Genomic DNA, 17063 nt, shown 5'->3' with positions numbered 1-17063 from the left:
GTCATTCCACTAACCTCGGTGAAGACACACTGCTGCAATTTTTTCCTTCAAATAATTTAAACCAGGCACAGAAAATGCTAAGAGTCATTACTACAGGGAACTTCAGGCACTATTAAACAGAGAGCAGAGGAACATCCTTGAAAGAAAAGCCTTAAAACCTCACTAGCAGCTTACCTTTTTAAGTTAGCAACTGTATCTCCCAAACCAGCTTTCTGAATCCTCTGTAGAGCTTTATTTGAAATTGAGGTTTTGCTTTTATCTGGATCTGTCTCATTACAGCACATCCCATAGGACAGAATTTAGAAGGTCAAACTGAGGTGTGCACACAAAAATCCTATTAAGAGACCCCAGCATGATGCTCACTCACTGAAGGGACATTCAGTAGCAAAGGACCAGCAGCTTCCAAGTTTGTCAGTCTTGTTTAGCTGCTCTCTGATGGGTAGAAGCAGGAAGATAGTTTTACAGCTTAGTTAAACATTTAAAAGCACTGCAGAAGACAAGATTTTAAAAAAAACCCAACACCAAATGCCATTAACATCTAAATAAGAACTGGAGCTGTGGGAAAATCCAATACTATTTTCAGGTGGATTATTTATCTTCAAATACTCAGTCTTTGGGCACAGATTTGCAAGAAAGCACACCAACCTTCAATTTTTATCTGAAGATTAACAGAACTTATATGAATCACTAGTCAATTTTAACACATCTGACCTTGGGCTAAGTATAATGTAAATTACTTAAGCTTGAACAGAGATTGATAACTGCTAGTTAAGAATACTCCTTGAGAAAAGGTTAACTATTGGATTAAACATAAAAAACTTCTGTCCATTCAATGTTCTTCAGAACCACTGGACTTCATTACTAAGCATGGCAAAACAGACTTTCCCAATAAAAAGAAACAACCACCAAACCATTCTTAGCCAAACCAGCATTTTTTCTAAATGATTTCCCATTCAACAGTGTCAAAATAATTATGGGATATCAAAGATAATGCAATAGGATCGCAATCATAGTAATTAATCTACAAGTGTATTTTTACAGAAAAACATAGTTTAACTACAAAACACTCAGTGAACCCAATATGAATTTAGAAATATTAGCATTAGTATGTGGTCCTTTGAAAATGCATGGTGCCAACTGGAAAATTTCCATATCCTGCAGTATGGATGTGTACATGATCATGTATGAGTATGAATACTGGAGACATACACATGTACACACTTAACCTGACACTGCTATTATTTACCACACAGGTTCCTTGGTTTTGCAAATGAAGACACTTTCCCACAGAATATATCATTTTGATATTTCTTAGTCAGGAAAAAGGAAAAATGAAGACTTTGTCACATAAGATGTTGCTGCTAAAAAATAAATACTGTGAGATGAGCAGCTCAATTTATATGAGCTGGTCTAACAGACAAATGCTGTCAGATGATAAGTGAAATTCAGTCTCTCTACAATTTACTTTTTTCTTTCTTTTTTGAATACAGGAGCACACACTGAAGTAATAAATTCAGGTCTGAAATTGCAACTATCCCAGTTGTTAAAAAGTATTTTAAAAAAATCTATACACCAATGACTGGCAAACAGATTTTCTACAACTAGAATGGACTTTATCATCATATCACAAAGGGAATTTAAAGAGGGTGTGCACCTCCTCTTTGGCAGATGGGTTAGGGGTTTGTAACTCCAGGACAGAGAAAAACAGAAGTTGCAAAGATGAGCAGAAGAGCTGGAAATGTGCGTGCTGAAGCACAACTCTGCCCGTGCATCTCAACATAACCAGAACTGACACACGGAGACCACAGACAACCAACGTGGGTAAATCTGCATTAGTGTCTTCACCCTCCCTAGAAAGAAAACACATAAGATAAGGATGATACTGTTTGCTTTTCCACAGCAATGAGTTGCAGCCACTTCTTAAACAGTTCTGCACAGGCCTTAAACAGGTCTGCAGAAGTACTTGATGCCATGACCCGGAATCTGCCTGCAGCAGAGGCAGCTGGAAGACAAGCTGTTACCATCACCTGGAGGAAGAAATGTTTCCATGAACTATGCAGAACTGATCCGTCCAGCCACTGTCACAGTGGTTCATTTATTTATTCTTAATTCAGTTACAGATCATTTGCATCTTTGGTCACATTGACCATGTGCCTTAGAATAAAGGATCACATTTTGAATGAAGTATTGCTCTCTCTCACTGGACAAATTCAAGGGCATTTCTACTCTTAAGTAATTACTTTCCACTTTTCTGCCTCAATTGTTAAAATCCCTTTAAAGGAGTATTTATTGATCACATTTCCTACAACACTTAATTCTTAGAGTTACAATTAGGAAATGTAAATAACTGATTGTGCTGTCAGATGAATCCCATTTTATTCAACTGCTAGGTTGAAAAAAGCCACCTAAAATTGATGGGTTACTTCCAGGATGCTGTGAGACCCTGTCTTAGATCAATGTCCACTCATGTATTTAAAGTTCTTTGAAACTCCAAACCCTTCATCAAATGACCCTCCCTCAGGCTTTACGTTAATTAGTCTTTTCAGGACATTTTCCTTCTGGTTAATGATAGCAAATCCTTTGTTCTCTACACAGTTTGTGGGCTTAATTCTTATTTATTTATTTTACAATAGCATTTAGTTCTTTCTTTTACATATTTTCAACTTTCTTTTTTTCATTTTCAGCCCTGCTACTGAGCCACACAAACTCTCTACAGGGCTTTGCATGACTCTCCCTTTGCATTTTCTTCCTTTCTTGCCTACTATGGCAACATTTATACAAATATAAAATTTGCAGAAGTATAAAGAAATTCAAGTTGAAGGGCCCTGAACAAGACCACCCAAAATGAAAGCAGTTTTCACACAGGAACGAGTATCTTCATGAAACCCCTCCTCCCTTGAACAGTCAACCCATGACTGTTTAGAGTTTCTGTAAGAAGCCAAACCAAATCCACCCTTTCAGCATTTGCTCTTTGTTTGCAGTATTTTTCCTAAAGCTGCTAAAATACATACTTTCATCCACCTATGCCTCAACAGGCTAGTACAGAAAAAACTGTAGGCACAACTAAATAAGCCGTCACTGGATAAACAGGAGAATTTCCAATTACACAGAAAACTGGCAACTGCATTCTATATCATACTGGGTTCATTTATTTAGATAAATGTAACTGTGTACAACTTTTTAATTACAGAAGTGTATTAAAAATATGGTCTTTGGAATCCCAAAATTAGTCCCATTAGGATTTTCCAGATACTGTTGAGGTGCACTGGCACATGATTTAGCTTCTTCTTTCATAAAAAAATATTATGCAAGGATTTTGCCAGTGGAAGAATAAAACAATATTGAGAGATCATATTTACTGTTCCTCACAGCAAGACTTCACACTCATTTTTCTCACCCAGTAGTCTCATGTAACCCAAACCCATCTTTCTTGCCTTCCTCACATAAGGGAAGCAGCAGAATCCAATTTTGTTGTCAGCCTCCATGTCCCAGAGCAAAAGCATCCCAACAGTGCTCTCTCAATTCCAGGCAAATTTTCCATATTCCCGTGTGTGCATACACGCACACAAATCCAAGAGTTTGCCATTCTGGGATATTTAAAAACAGTTCTTTGACTTTAACACCTCCCAAAGTTATGTGCCCAGGATTTTCACTGGAGGCTGTAGGTCTGCTGCACGTCCTTCACTGACAGGGTTATGAGGAGGGACCGTGGATCCTTTCTGTTTTTGCGGACTGCGATCTTCCCTCTCAGGGCCTCTCCTGCAAGTTAAAAGGAAATTATTATGGTTACTGCACTGAATCACACACAGTAACAGCAAAGACGCACATGTTGCATGACAAGCTGTTCCAAATTAACCAGAATTAAAAGGCTGCAAAGGTTTCCTTTAAGTTTTCAAAGCCCTAAGCAAGTTAAACCTGGTGAGGTGCTGAGTTCTGTTGGATGCTTCACTTCTCAGATGGCCCACCCAAAGAGCTGCTATGCCAAATATTTCACTTGTGACTGGGGAAAACCATATTAACCACCCACCTTGGAGGAAAACCACGTAACCACAAAACCTATTTCTGCTGTATGTGCCTTGTGGTTTGCATTTGTGCTGCATTTCATTTAAGCTCTAATTGGATAATGTTTTTATCTGGCAGAAAATATTAAGAGAAATCTTCATGGCATTTCAAGTATAGACATTATTAATTGCAAGTTTTGTTTTACAAAGTGTCAGGTTCTCTTGACCATAACACCTGATAGGTATGTCCTTCAGTTACATCCAGAGCAAATGCTTTCACACAGAAGGGGAAGAAAATAATCTCAATTTATTTTCAGTCCTTATTAAGACCTTCAATTTAAGGTATATTTGCAAATTTAGGAATATACAATATAACAAAACACAAATACACAAATATGTAAATTTGTACATTTAGGAAGCCCCCTACTGAGCTTCTTCAAACGATCATTTTATACCCACAAGAACTACATCTAAACAGATGAATCTACCAAACATATTACAGGAGGGCATGATCCCAACCTACAGCAGTAGTTCTGTGTTATTCTTCCATCAGGTTTCCTTTGCCCCATTCGTTTTCATCCCTCACACCAGCCATACCTACTGTTACTACTTTTCTACCTCACTCAATCCAAAGTATTTCCCACTGTTCATTACCCACCGTGATTTTAAAAGCCAATGTTAATGTTCTGCTAAAAAGCTTATTGCAAAAATGAAAACAAACAGCAATTTCATAACTAAACTGATTTCAAATGTAGGAAGGATTTGAGAGTTCTCCATTTGGCACAATTCTCAGTCACATCCACAAACAGTGAACTGACAGACGGTCCACATTATAAGTTCAGGATATTTTGTCAAAGGCTGCAGCATAAATATCAAAGAAAGCTTATCAACAAGAATGACTGTGGTACCAAGGATCAGAAAAAAACCATATTCTTTGATAATTTTTTTTAATTATTTAACAGTTAGTTGGAGATTCCACTATAATTCCTGTGCAGCTTTGTTATTAGGAGTCAAATTACTGACATAACACAATGCAATTTGCAAAGAATTTTGAAAATGGTTTCACAGATTATTTAAATAGAGATTTGACAAACAGAAGGACAAGGTTTAAAAAAAGTCATTATAGCTTCATCTCAGGTAGGAATTTTAACCCAGTTTGAACATAGAGATGATTTATTTATTTTAATATCCTGTGATAACAATTCAGTAAGACTAAAGAGCCTCTGAGAACCAAAATTCAATGATTTAAATTAATCCATAATTCAATCTTCCAATTTAAAACATTAATACAACACTACAAATGAAGCAAAAATTTTAATATAATTCCATAAATTATAGCTGACTTCATAGAACAGAACATCCAGATTCTGTTTGTAGAGGCAGTTAATAAAACAAAGCATTCTATTCCGTTTTCCTTATGTGGTAACCACACTAAATCTGCCTTTCTGAATAAGACTTTTCCGAGGGCTGAAGCAAACAACAGCAGTGCAACCGAGTAACAGAGAGGCAGTTCTGACCAATTAATCAATGTCATGAGATAGAAAATGACGGATGTTTTCCCCCCATTCTGCTGTCCTAGGATCTGCCTGGAGGAAGCTGGGACTGGGACTCAGCTGCATCACCTTGCTCTTATCACGCTCAGTTGAATGCAAGTAAACCACACAGTGCCATTGCAGTTTGATTAGGACAAAACTGAATCCATTATAACCCTCCTCCTGCATTTTTATTACCCCTCGGGGAGGCCTGAAATTTGTCCCCAAATAGAAAAAGCCGAAGAATTCAGCAGAAATGCTGCATCAGCTTGCTACTACAGGAGAAAACACATCCCTGGGTCCATACTGTCTCACCATCAAAAAACCCACATTTGGTTACAGGCTCTAGAGAACACCCTGGCCATGTGCTCAAACTCAAATCAGTTTATTAACATCAGCAGAACTGTAAGCAATGGCATCTGTCACTTCTGTTTGTGCAATACAATCACACACAGGGCAGGCCTGCAGCCTGTGAGCCAAGGTACTTCTTAGTGCAAAAGCCCCATCACTAAGAGTGCTCAGGCCCAACAAATCATGTTTTTTCAGTGTAGAAAGGATTTGATCAAACCCGAAGATTCTACCCAGTCTCCCCTGAATAAATATCCATCACATCTACTTAAAGTTTGAAATGACCCATGGCAATGAGTTTGTAATGTGAAGAACTGCTCTGCCTTTCAATACAACTTGGTGTCTCTTCCCTCTTTGACCACAGAAAGGACTGAAACAGTTTCCAAAGGCAGCCAGCAATGAAGTTCTTTCAGGTTTCCTTCTTTTCTTCCTGGGGAAGAGCTTTATGAAGCCAACAGAGGGACAAGTAGGAACACAGCTCTCAAATAATTCTTTATCCTGAACCCCATTAATATTTAAGAACCTTATGAAAGAGCTCACTGGAACTGTTTCAAAGAGAGCTGCTAGAAAAGTGCAGTGGATCTGGGCTAAAAACACCTTAACTACTGAACTGCTGGTGAAAAGCATCTTTACAAATCCCCTACACCTTAAAGAACCATTTAGTGGTAGTCACACATTCCTTCACAGTCACCAAACAGTAAGATATGACACCACTCTTCACAATAAGGTTGTCCTTGTTGGAGGCTGACAATTTAAACATGATCAAGTTTTCCACTTTAGATTAACTGGACCCACTATCTAATGCAACACTGAGGTCTAGCAGGCAACAGAAAAAACAGCAAGTCTCAAAAGCATTGCTCTCAAAGAGATGGGTAGAAAGTGGTTTCCATATCCCATCTATCTTATGAAAAAGAACAACTAAAATAGTTTGTGGGGGGAACAAGAGCACTTCTCTTAAACTCAGTAACTTATCCTTAATCCCCCCATTTGCTTTCTTAAACTGCAGGCACCTTCAGCTGTGCACAGACTGTCACCTTCCCATTTGGCCACTTCTGAACCCCCAGCCCAATGTGATCCAATGAGCATTTTCTGTTCTGAGCAGTATTTTGGTATTACCCATCTGATCTGTGATATCCTTCTTCCTGGCTGGCTACTTTCATAAAATAGGTAGCTGTCTGCCATCTCCTTTCTGTTCCATATCACTGTTCACCCTCTTCTGAAACTATGCTGAGGTTTTGCTTTTTCAGTTCATGCTTTGAGTATATTCTCAGAAGAGTTTTTGTAACAAATTGTCATGTTCCAACTCCCCAAGACAAACTCTGAACCAGGCTGCAAAGAAGTCTGCACTGCCTGAGTAAGGCAAGACAGGCTTATATGGTTGCCTAGGATAATGTGTATGCACTGTGACTGAGATTCCCAGATAGCTCAGGTACTAGAAACAGTTGCCACAGGGAAAGATGAGGGCCAGGTCCTCCAAAATGTACAGCTGCAGTGGCCAAACTCGCTCACCTAGAACTAGTCTTAATTCACTGCTTTTTGTAGTAGAGATCCTAAACTGTATAGCCTCATCGCAAGCTTTCTCTCTTATCAGTAGTGACAAAATCAGAGAAAACTAGACTGTTGTCACTGCTTGAGCCATATCCCCTTGCAGCTGCAGACCTTGTAAAGGGAGGCACAAGAAGTCTATCCAAGTTTTCCTGTCTAGATACAGAATTTCTATTATCTTTCAGTGAGACAGAACAGTCATGGGAAGAGATTCTCTCAATTTAGTGCCTGAAACACACATTTAGAAATGTTTTTGAAAAGTCAGTAGGATCATTTTAAAAAATACAGCATATGACATGCCAGATTTAGTGTGACCTCAAAATTCAAGTTTTAACTATTACTAGATTTTAAAAGCCAGCATCATTTTTGGAGGTGTCACTTGTAAATAAACAAGTGACAGCATTCCACAGACATCATGTTGCAGCTGTAGACATGCAAACCAGACACTAAAATCTTAATTAGGAACCAAATTATCCAACTGGGATGCACAATATTGAAGTATTTCAGTATAGGATCAAAACATTCAGACAGATTAATTGTGCCAGCGTTGTTTTCCTACTTTTAATAATCCTGTCTAGGTAGACAAATAAACATTCTTTGAGTTTGTAAATTTACAAACAGCTTTCCAATTATGGAGACTGGGGAGTTAAAGATAATCAAGGATTTTAGAGGGGCTTAGTCATGTGAGTTCTGCTTAGCTTCGCTGTGCTAGCCCCTCTTAGCACCACAGAAAAACAAATCAAGGTTTTATTTTCACTGCAAGGCAATATCAAGAGCATGAAATGCCGACAATATGCTGTTTTACTGCTAATAGAATTCGCTTGCATACAGATCTGGGTTTTAACTTAATGCACTTAAAAGATTCTGTGGGCCCTCTAAAATAATTTTTGTAAGCATTTTATTTATTTAGTAAATTCTTGAGACAACCAAATGTAAATGACGTAATTTTTTGTTTACTTAGCAGGAATATTTCAAGAAACAACAAAAGGAAGAGACCATTAATAAGACCATTTTTGGACCATTAATAAGAAAAAGATACTGCTTTGGCATCTCAATTTCAAATCTTCCAAATAAAGACTATTCTTTAGTTCAAGCTATTAAAATGGCTGCTAAGAGAAGCCTTGTAGTCTGTATGGAATCTACAACACAATACTGTTTGTCTGAGAAAACCCAGTTTGTCTGGCAATAAAATATATGGCTTCTTTCTCCAGTTTCTTTAATTTTACTGGTTGCTAAGCAGTTAAAACATACCCTACACGCTGATGCTATTTTGTTCTACTTGATTGTACCTCAGTTTCAAGTCTCTTATCACAGTCTATGAGGAGGAAAACCAGCTTTCCAGAACATGGAAACCCCCCACTCACACAAAGCTGCAAGACCCATCCTTTGGCTTGCAGTTGCTTGATTCTGTTAATCATTAGAATGGCTCAAAACATTCACTCTTTTTTATGGCTGAGAAAATAGATCTATTTTTACAACAAATAACCTGGCCTCAAACAGCTGAGAAAATTAGCTGGTTCACACTGCAGAACAAAACAATTTTGCCAGGGCATAAAGGAGCATTTTCCAGTTAAATACCCAACAGGTTCAGATATCTGTAAGCTCGACTTCTTTTACAGAGCAAATCCAAATACAATCAGGGCTTTATAACCACTCCAGGCATAGCCCCAAAAGCTATAAAGCATCTGATAGAGACTTTTAGTCAGCCTTACTGTTTTACTCGGAATTAAAAATCTGAGGGAACCATTTTTCTTTACTGGGGAAAAACAGCCACTGCCCTGTCTGAAAGATGCTTTCAAAACAAGAAAACATTTAAAATACATTTTATATCAGCAAATTCCTCTTTCACAACCTATTAAAATGCTAAAAGCAAATGCCACCATGGCTACATTGGTCAGATTATTGCAAGATTCAAATCACATTATTTCTATTTATTTATTGAAAAAAAAGAGCTTGGCATTCTGGTTTGGATTAGCAAGTGTGGTCAGAGGACTAGGGAAGTGACTACCTCCTTGTTCACTGATGAAATCACACCACAAATCCTGTGTTCAGTTCTGGGTCCCTCAGTACAGGAAAGACACTGAGGAGTTGGAGTGTGTCCAGAGAAGGGGATGGAGCTGGGGAAGGGTCTGGAGCACGAGTGTGATGAGGGGTGGCTGAGGGAGCTGGGGGGGCTCAGCCTGGAGAAAAGGAGGCTCAGGGGGGACCTTCTCACTCTCTACAACTCCCTGACAGGAGGTTATAGCCAGGTGGGAGTTGGTCCCTCCTCAGAGGTAGCAAGCCACAGGACAAGAAGAAATAGCCTCAAGTTGTACCAAGGGAGGTTTAGATTGGACATTAGGAATAATTCCTTCATGGAAAGGGCATTGGAACAAGCCACCCGCATGTGGCAGATAATGATATGTTCAGTGGTGGTCCTGGAAGTGCTGGGTTAATGGCTGAACTCAATCCTAAAGGACTTTTTCCAAACTAAATGATTCTATGAACACATTTAGTCACAAGTGCATTTTCTTTGCTGTTTCTCCCATTGCCATACATATTTTTCTGATTATAAGAATTTATATGGAGGGTTGATGAATACTGGTAAGCAGAGGGATGGATGTAAAGCTGGGTAAGCAGAGGGATGGATGTAAAGCTGAAACGTTCAAATGATGCAAATGTTTTTAATTTAATACAGTTACTTCTGTCTTCCATTAACTTGCATTCAGAAAAGTCCATTTGAAGACAAAGTTTCCCCAAAACTGGAATGGAGCTCAGTTCAACGTGGAGGCTGATGCAATGTACAGCAAAAATAGTAACAAGCATTGCTGGTTCATTAACAAGTGGCAGATAAGAAACAGCTGGAAGTGCAAATATAAATATAAATTAAGTATACTGCAAAATAAGTTTGAACAGTTTGTTCAGCTGATAAAATGGAAAGACTGAAGAAACAAAAAATATGGTCAACCACAAATTATCAAGATGAATATTCAAGTCACTATTCTGACAAGGAAAAAAAGATAAAAAAGAAAAATAGGGAAATCTGCACTTCAAATATGTCTTAAGGGAAAGAGATTTTTGGAACAAGAAGGAGAAGGATCAATGTCAGAGGGAATGGTTTTCCAAGAAAATCACCTTAATTAAGACGTTCCTGTATCAGGAAGTGCCTAGTGTTCTCTAACACTAGAAGCAATAGGTAGAAAATCCTTTACATAAGATATAAAACCAGACAATGGGTAAAAGGATGAGAAAGGGGAACTCAATTACAAAGAGAAGGGGACAGGTAGAAAGAAAGAGAAACATAGCTGTAACAAGATTTGTTATGGGAATAATTTCAAGAAATATGAACTAATAAAAATAAAGGAAAAGAGTTATAGCACAAGTGATTTTGAAGGTCAGCTGGGTCGTGTTCACTGCTTCAAAGCACACTGTTTCTGCAGTTGTCTTCAGAAAGTCACCGCACCTAGACTAGAGATCTGAGTTTGAGGCACCACTTCCCAGTAATTTCACACATTTGGTAAATGTCAAAGGATCTATGTAATATGCATATTTTAACAAATGTCATTGCACTTAAAAAAAATTCACTTTGCACTCTATGACATTGAAATTTAATGAGCAGCAGCAAAGGAGACCTCAGTCAGCCTTGTCTAGAAAGAGAATCTGAAGAGAACACAAGCCAAGTACAAATGCACCAAGGCACAGTTGCACCCCTAGAAGTGACAGGGCCAAAGAAATTGCAGATAAAAATTATTTAAGAATATAAAGTAGAAGCATGAAAGACAGAAATGATTTGTCAGATAACACTGACCACAGTGCCTTTAGGAAGGAAGCTCCTGGTTGCCATGGCTGACAGCTGGAAGAAGCAACTGTAAAAGCAGTTTAATTGAGTGCAGATGCTGCTCTCACCACTGTATATTGATCATTAGGTATGTTAAAAGAGATAATATTCCATCTATGTCAATACTTCTCTATAGCACCTCTAAGCCTTTTGACCTCAAGTGTTTATGCAGCATCCACATAACTTTTTGCATGCTTTCCCCCCAATATGTCTGATCTATTTATAAACTGTTCAGGTCAGGGCCATGTATTACCATGAGTTCATTAACCCACCAGCAGAAATGAGCCCCATTCTGAGTTCCTCCCTTGGTCCTGCTAGTCTGTAAAGAAAAATGGCCCTCAAAGATGACTAATTCACCACTGCATAAGAGTTCAACAGTGGTGAGTAAATATCTAGTTGCTAAGTGGACAAAAATAAAATAACAGCATAAAAATGTAACCACTTCCTTTGATCACAGAAAGATTATGGAGAGTCTACAAAAAAGTTCTATAGAAATACAAGGCCAAGACTTTTAATTCTTGACCTGCTATTCTATGATGGTCATGAATATACTTGTGCCTATAAAGCAAGAAATATTTGACTACTTGTATAAAAATGTACATTTAAGACTTTCCAAATAGAATTAATTAAAACCACTAACAAGCATTGCTTTAGTCTTCAAAACCTTACTTCAGCAATTTATTATCTGAATGTTACGTTATCCCTAATGACAACAAAAAACTTTTTACTTGCATCAAATTCCAGGTGAAACTTATTACAGTACTAACCATTTCATAAAAATTTACAGTGTACCAAACTAACATATTCGATACTTCAAATGGATCAAGTTCATGGTTGTGAGTTCTTTAAAATTGTTTTCAATTTACAGAGGAATCCCACAGGGGCAGGTACAAGCCACGTGTATATTCATGATGCATTTGACAAATACAGCATAGTTCAGGACTGCTAAGGAAAATACTGTGCAATCACTTGACCAATCTGATACTTTGGAATATTAGCAATGTTAAAATTAGGAGACTATTAATAGCAGTGTACTTGTCTTACATTTTTCTGCCTCATAAATGCTTTGATATAGAAGTTCTTTCACCAAAGTTACAGTATGGAGCTATACAAGCAGAAGATATATGCCCACTTACATACTTATGCATACATTTATGAGTGGTTTTAACATTAATTTTGTACAGATAGATACCTTCAGTGCTTTGCTGAGACAAAAAAATTTCTTCAACAGTAGCTGAAATATTTATTTACTAGTTCTTTTTAACACTTCTATAGTTTTTAAAGTATTTCAGGTGTAAATTTAATGGTAACAGCAGTGTAACACAACCGTTGTTGCACTAGAACTGAATTTAAATATACCTGCTTCTACAGGAATTGGTTTCTCCAGGAGAAAAACTGTCTGTTTCCAGTGTGTTTTGGTACACTGGGGACCAGTGGAAAACGAGACCTGCAATGGAAGAGTTCAAGAGTTTGATTAAGAACAACCTTTTTGATATCACACCACATCAATCATTCACCAAACACACACGAATATGAAGTCTTTGCTACAGCAAAACAGATTCTCTGCCAAACACCTTGAGGCAGAAAAAAAATACACCATCAGAGACATTTTCAAAATGCATAACCCCAAATACCTTGTTGTGACAGTTCTTCTCAAAAAATATATCAAAGTAACCAGCAACTGCCTATAAAAAAAAAAAAAAAAGGAAAACGTAAATACGGTAAAGGAATAATAATGACACTCAGGAAAAAAATCTATGATTATATATATATATCTATGGGAATTTCTACTCCTTTCCAAGCATTTACCAAGAGGAACAAGCTTATATTTAGGATTTCTAGCATGCTTGAAAGCACAAGGCAAAAAAAATAAGCTGCCATCACACCTTTGCTCTACTTGAGAATATTCAGCCCACTGTAACTGCATTTTACTACATATCAAATTTTAGCGTAAGCTTCCAAAATAACCCACACATCTAACTGCAACTAGAACCATACATCAGAAAACAGCCTTTCCGATGTGCAAACCCACAAGCATAAAACTCAGTCCTTGCCCTGTAGGGCTCCCAGGACCCTCAGTAAACACACACACATTATGAGGGAATTGCATGACAAATTTCACTCCTTCTGTAGCTGAACAGTTTTTTCCACAGAAGCTCCCTGTGAACAGAGGCAGAGCACAACCAGGCAGGGAATATTTTTCTTCCTCTACTACACACATAGATAAGGAAAAAGATTCATAAATGCTTCCTGCTGGCCTTTCCAATAGCTAATAGGTTCTAACTGTAACTCTCCATAGGATTCCTCCTCTGTCCCTCCTGCCATCCCACTCCTAACCTCAAGAAGAGCCTTTCTCTTCAGTGCCTAATTCAGCACTGGGATTTCCAGTTTGAAGAGGAAAAGAAATCACAGAATGGTCTGGGTTGGAAGGGACCTTAAAAATCACCCAGTTCCAACCCCCTGCCATGGGCAGGGACACCTTCCACTAGGCGAGGTTGCTCCAAGTCCCACCGAACATGGCTTTGAACACTCCCAGGGATGGAGCAGCCACAGCTTCTCTGCACCACAGCCTCACCACCCTCAGAGGGAAGAATTTCTTCCAATATCCAAGAGATACAAAATATTCACATACAAAGCAGTGCACCCACAATTTTAGTTACACAGTCTTTTAATGCTGGACTGCTTTTTTGACAAAAAAAGCCTTGTGGGAGTCCCAGAAATCCAAAGTATTCAAATAAACTGGAAGATGCTAATAAAAGAGCATCCACTCCAGTTTCACCCCTGAAATCCTGTCCACGCTCACCTTTATTTGCTTTCTGCTGTCACATGAGAAAGGTTAAAGCACCTCAGACCCTGGGCCCAAGGCAGCTGTGCTTTTCTATTACATGACAGCCTGGAGAAATGACCCAGAATAGAGCTTTTGAGTAACTGCAACCACAGCTGTGTTAAAGTTACTCAGCTGGGGACTCCCTGCATCCCTGTCATGGAAGGGAGGGAGGGATTCTCCCCAGGTCAGCTGTGGTGCACTCAAACAAAATATGTACCAATTCAATGATGGAAAGCCTGTGGCATGAAAACCCACTGAAAACCACCTATTATAACCTCCCTCTCACCGCACCAGTATTTCTCTCCTACTCCAAGATTAGGAAACTGGTTGTTCTGAATAGCTAAAAGGATGAGTCCTGTAGCGTGCTCTTCATATAGATTCACACATAGATTGTGAAGGAAAAAGAAAGTCAAATGTGCTTACAAAATTAAGGGGTATAGGGTTTTATCATTATGAAATATATAATCTGAATAACAGCTAGGCCATTCTGGTTTTTTCCTCTCTAGTCTAAACCCAGAACAGATTTCACCAACACAGTGGAGAATACAATGTGTTAAAGCAGTAAAACAATGCTAAAGCACCTATGTTAGCTTTGAGACCAAGAGCACTCCAGAGAAGCCTGGTAAGTTCCAAATTCTAATCTGGCCAAAGAGTTAAAAAAAAAAAATAACTATGGAGACAGTAACAGATCTTCAAGACAAATGAGCATCAGACAGTATAAACAGTGACTCTTCCAGTCCTTCAGTAAAGTCCTATCACTCAGTGCTGAGAATCTCATTCCCAAGAGAATTACAGCCTTGCCTCTAATATGCCTTTTTGAGTAAAGATTGAGAAGGTTTTGACAAAGTTTTATTGACCCATCAGACTACTTTTATTGATGCACAATGTTTTCTGGACATTAGTCAGAGATCTACTAAGCCATAAAAATATTTTTCCATCATCAGGTCAATACTGCTGGTATGCTTACAAATAAGACCTAAGATAAGATCACTAAGATAAGATCAGGAAAACAAGGTTGTGACAACAAAAATACATCGAGGAGAAAAAATCTGGTTTCCAGAGAAAACAAGACTATCAAGCCACATCTTGGATCAAAAAGCTAAAAGCTCCAAGCAGACAGACCACAGTCAAGGATCTATACACTTGGTAACAAGAGGTAACAGAAACACCCTATATGCTACCCTGAGAAAACTTCCCCACACTACTATTTTTTGGGGACAAGCTCGGGTTGCAAAGAAACTCAGTTACAAGCAAAACTGTCCCCTGCTGCCTCCGGTGTTCAGGGAAACAGGCCTTGTATCTTCTGTAAATGACTAGGATAAATAACCACTTCATAGTAACAAGTTTCTCTATCTGAAATAACCCGAACCACTGACTTTGAGTCTCTAATCAAGAGGTAGTAACAGTAATTATTACATCATAAAGACCACCTTAATCAGAGGTCCAGGGATTACAGAGAGCAAGAGTTCTACACTGATACATTCATTTCTTTTTGTTATGTTCTAAAATGGATAATGTCCTTCAGTATAGAATAGTGAAATAATTGTTGAGCCAAAAGAAAGAAAACATAGAAAAATATTATTACTCAAGTTCCTAAGGATAAGCTCCTGTGAACAGCTTCAGGCATTTCCCAAAATTCTGTCAGTTAAAACTGGGCAGTGGAGGCATCCCAAAATCAAAACATGTACTCCAGTGAGTTGTGTCAACAGGTAACCTACACAGTCCTACATAGCAAAACAGAAGTCATATATTTTAAGTTAAATACATAGAGGAGAGAGTTTGAATGATGTTTTGAAAACTAACTGTAAGAACACATATTGCAATTGAGAAGTCTAATGAGTATCTTTCATTAATACATTTTCAAAATGGTTTTGAGCCAGCTAAAAGAACCAAACACTTGGTTTGATGATTTTCTTCGTGAAATTGGTTACAACTACGCAATTTGCTTTTAACAAATGTTTTTAGGCAACCTGCCATCACTTACCAACACTATGTTTAATCTCCACATAGCAATCTCTTCCCTCACATTAAAGAAATCTAACACCAAACCCAGTAGTTACTGACTACTTGCAAAATTTGTCTACAACCCAACTGCAGTTGAGAAAACACAGAGAGTGAAAAAGCACAGAATAAATATATCCCACTTTGATGCACCCAGCCTATGGCTGACCCTGTAATATAAGAAACTAAAAAAGTTTAAACCTGCAGTTCAACAGAAACACAGTTCTTTGCAGATACTGAGGGAATAAGAGTAAGCTCAAGTCTATGCTAAAGCCTCCCAGTAACTCCAGCCTACATTAACTACCTTCTTCTTTTCCTCTTTTTGATTTCACATGGAAGATTTCATGTGTTAGATTACATGTGGAACAGACTGCCCAGGGAAGGAGTGGAGTCACCATTCCTGGAGGGATTTAAAAGTCATGTGAATGTGGCACCTGGGAACATGGTTTAGTGCTGGACTTGGCAGTGCTGGGGGAATGGCTGGACTCAAAGATCTTTTCCAACTTACACGATTCCACCATTTAATGCCTCTGGAAAAGTATTGAAGGATACAAAGGTGTAATGCTTTATTATTTGTCCTCTCAGTGTTTCGCAAAAAGCTTTCTATAAAGCATTAGAATTTCTGCTTCTACATGAAGCAGCAGGAATCACAGAATACCCTGAGTTGGAAGGGGCCCATGAGGATCATCGAGTCCAACTCTTATGTGAACAGCCCATACAAGGATGGAACCTGCAACCTTGGCATTATCAGCACCACGCTCCAACCAGCTGAGCTCATGTCTGGTGCTCTCCTTGAAAGAGCTGTGCAAAACTAAAATGTCTGGCAGCACTAAGAAGTCTGTTTCAACACACTCAAAAAACCCCTAAAACAAAACAATCACTATCACTTTTAAGGTGTATTAGTGTAAGCACTGCACCCCTCCAGAAATGATCTGGTACCCCACATAAATGTACTGGGAAAAGGGAAAAAAGGGTCTGAAGTAAAGTACATG

General features: G+C 38.4%; 1 protein-coding gene across 1 annotated transcript in view; it reads right to left on the bottom strand.

The window, feature by feature from the left end:
- Window positions 1-2024: 2024 nt before the first annotated feature.
- Window positions 2025-17063, bottom strand: part of PRMT3 (protein arginine methyltransferase 3) — a 60996-nt gene continuing 45957 nt past the window's right edge. The window contains exons 13-15 of the mRNA XM_051777282.1: window positions 12878-12928; window positions 12603-12690; window positions 2025-3759 (exon numbers count right to left, since the gene is read on the bottom strand). Of these exons, the coding sequence (XP_051633242.1) occupies window positions 3650-3759; window positions 12603-12690; window positions 12878-12928 (249 nt within the window). The 3' untranslated portion in view covers window positions 2025-3649. The remainder of the gene's footprint in view (window positions 3760-12602; window positions 12691-12877; window positions 12929-17063) is intronic.

This window comes from Manacus candei, unplaced genomic scaffold (genome assembly GCF_025592945.1).
Source record: "Manacus candei isolate 608988 ecotype Guabito, Panama unplaced genomic scaffold, ASM2559294v1 h1tg000009l, whole genome shotgun sequence".
Taxonomy (NCBI): domain Eukaryota; kingdom Metazoa; phylum Chordata; class Aves; order Passeriformes; family Pipridae; genus Manacus; species Manacus candei.
This window is presented reverse-complemented; position numbering and strand designations above follow the sequence as displayed.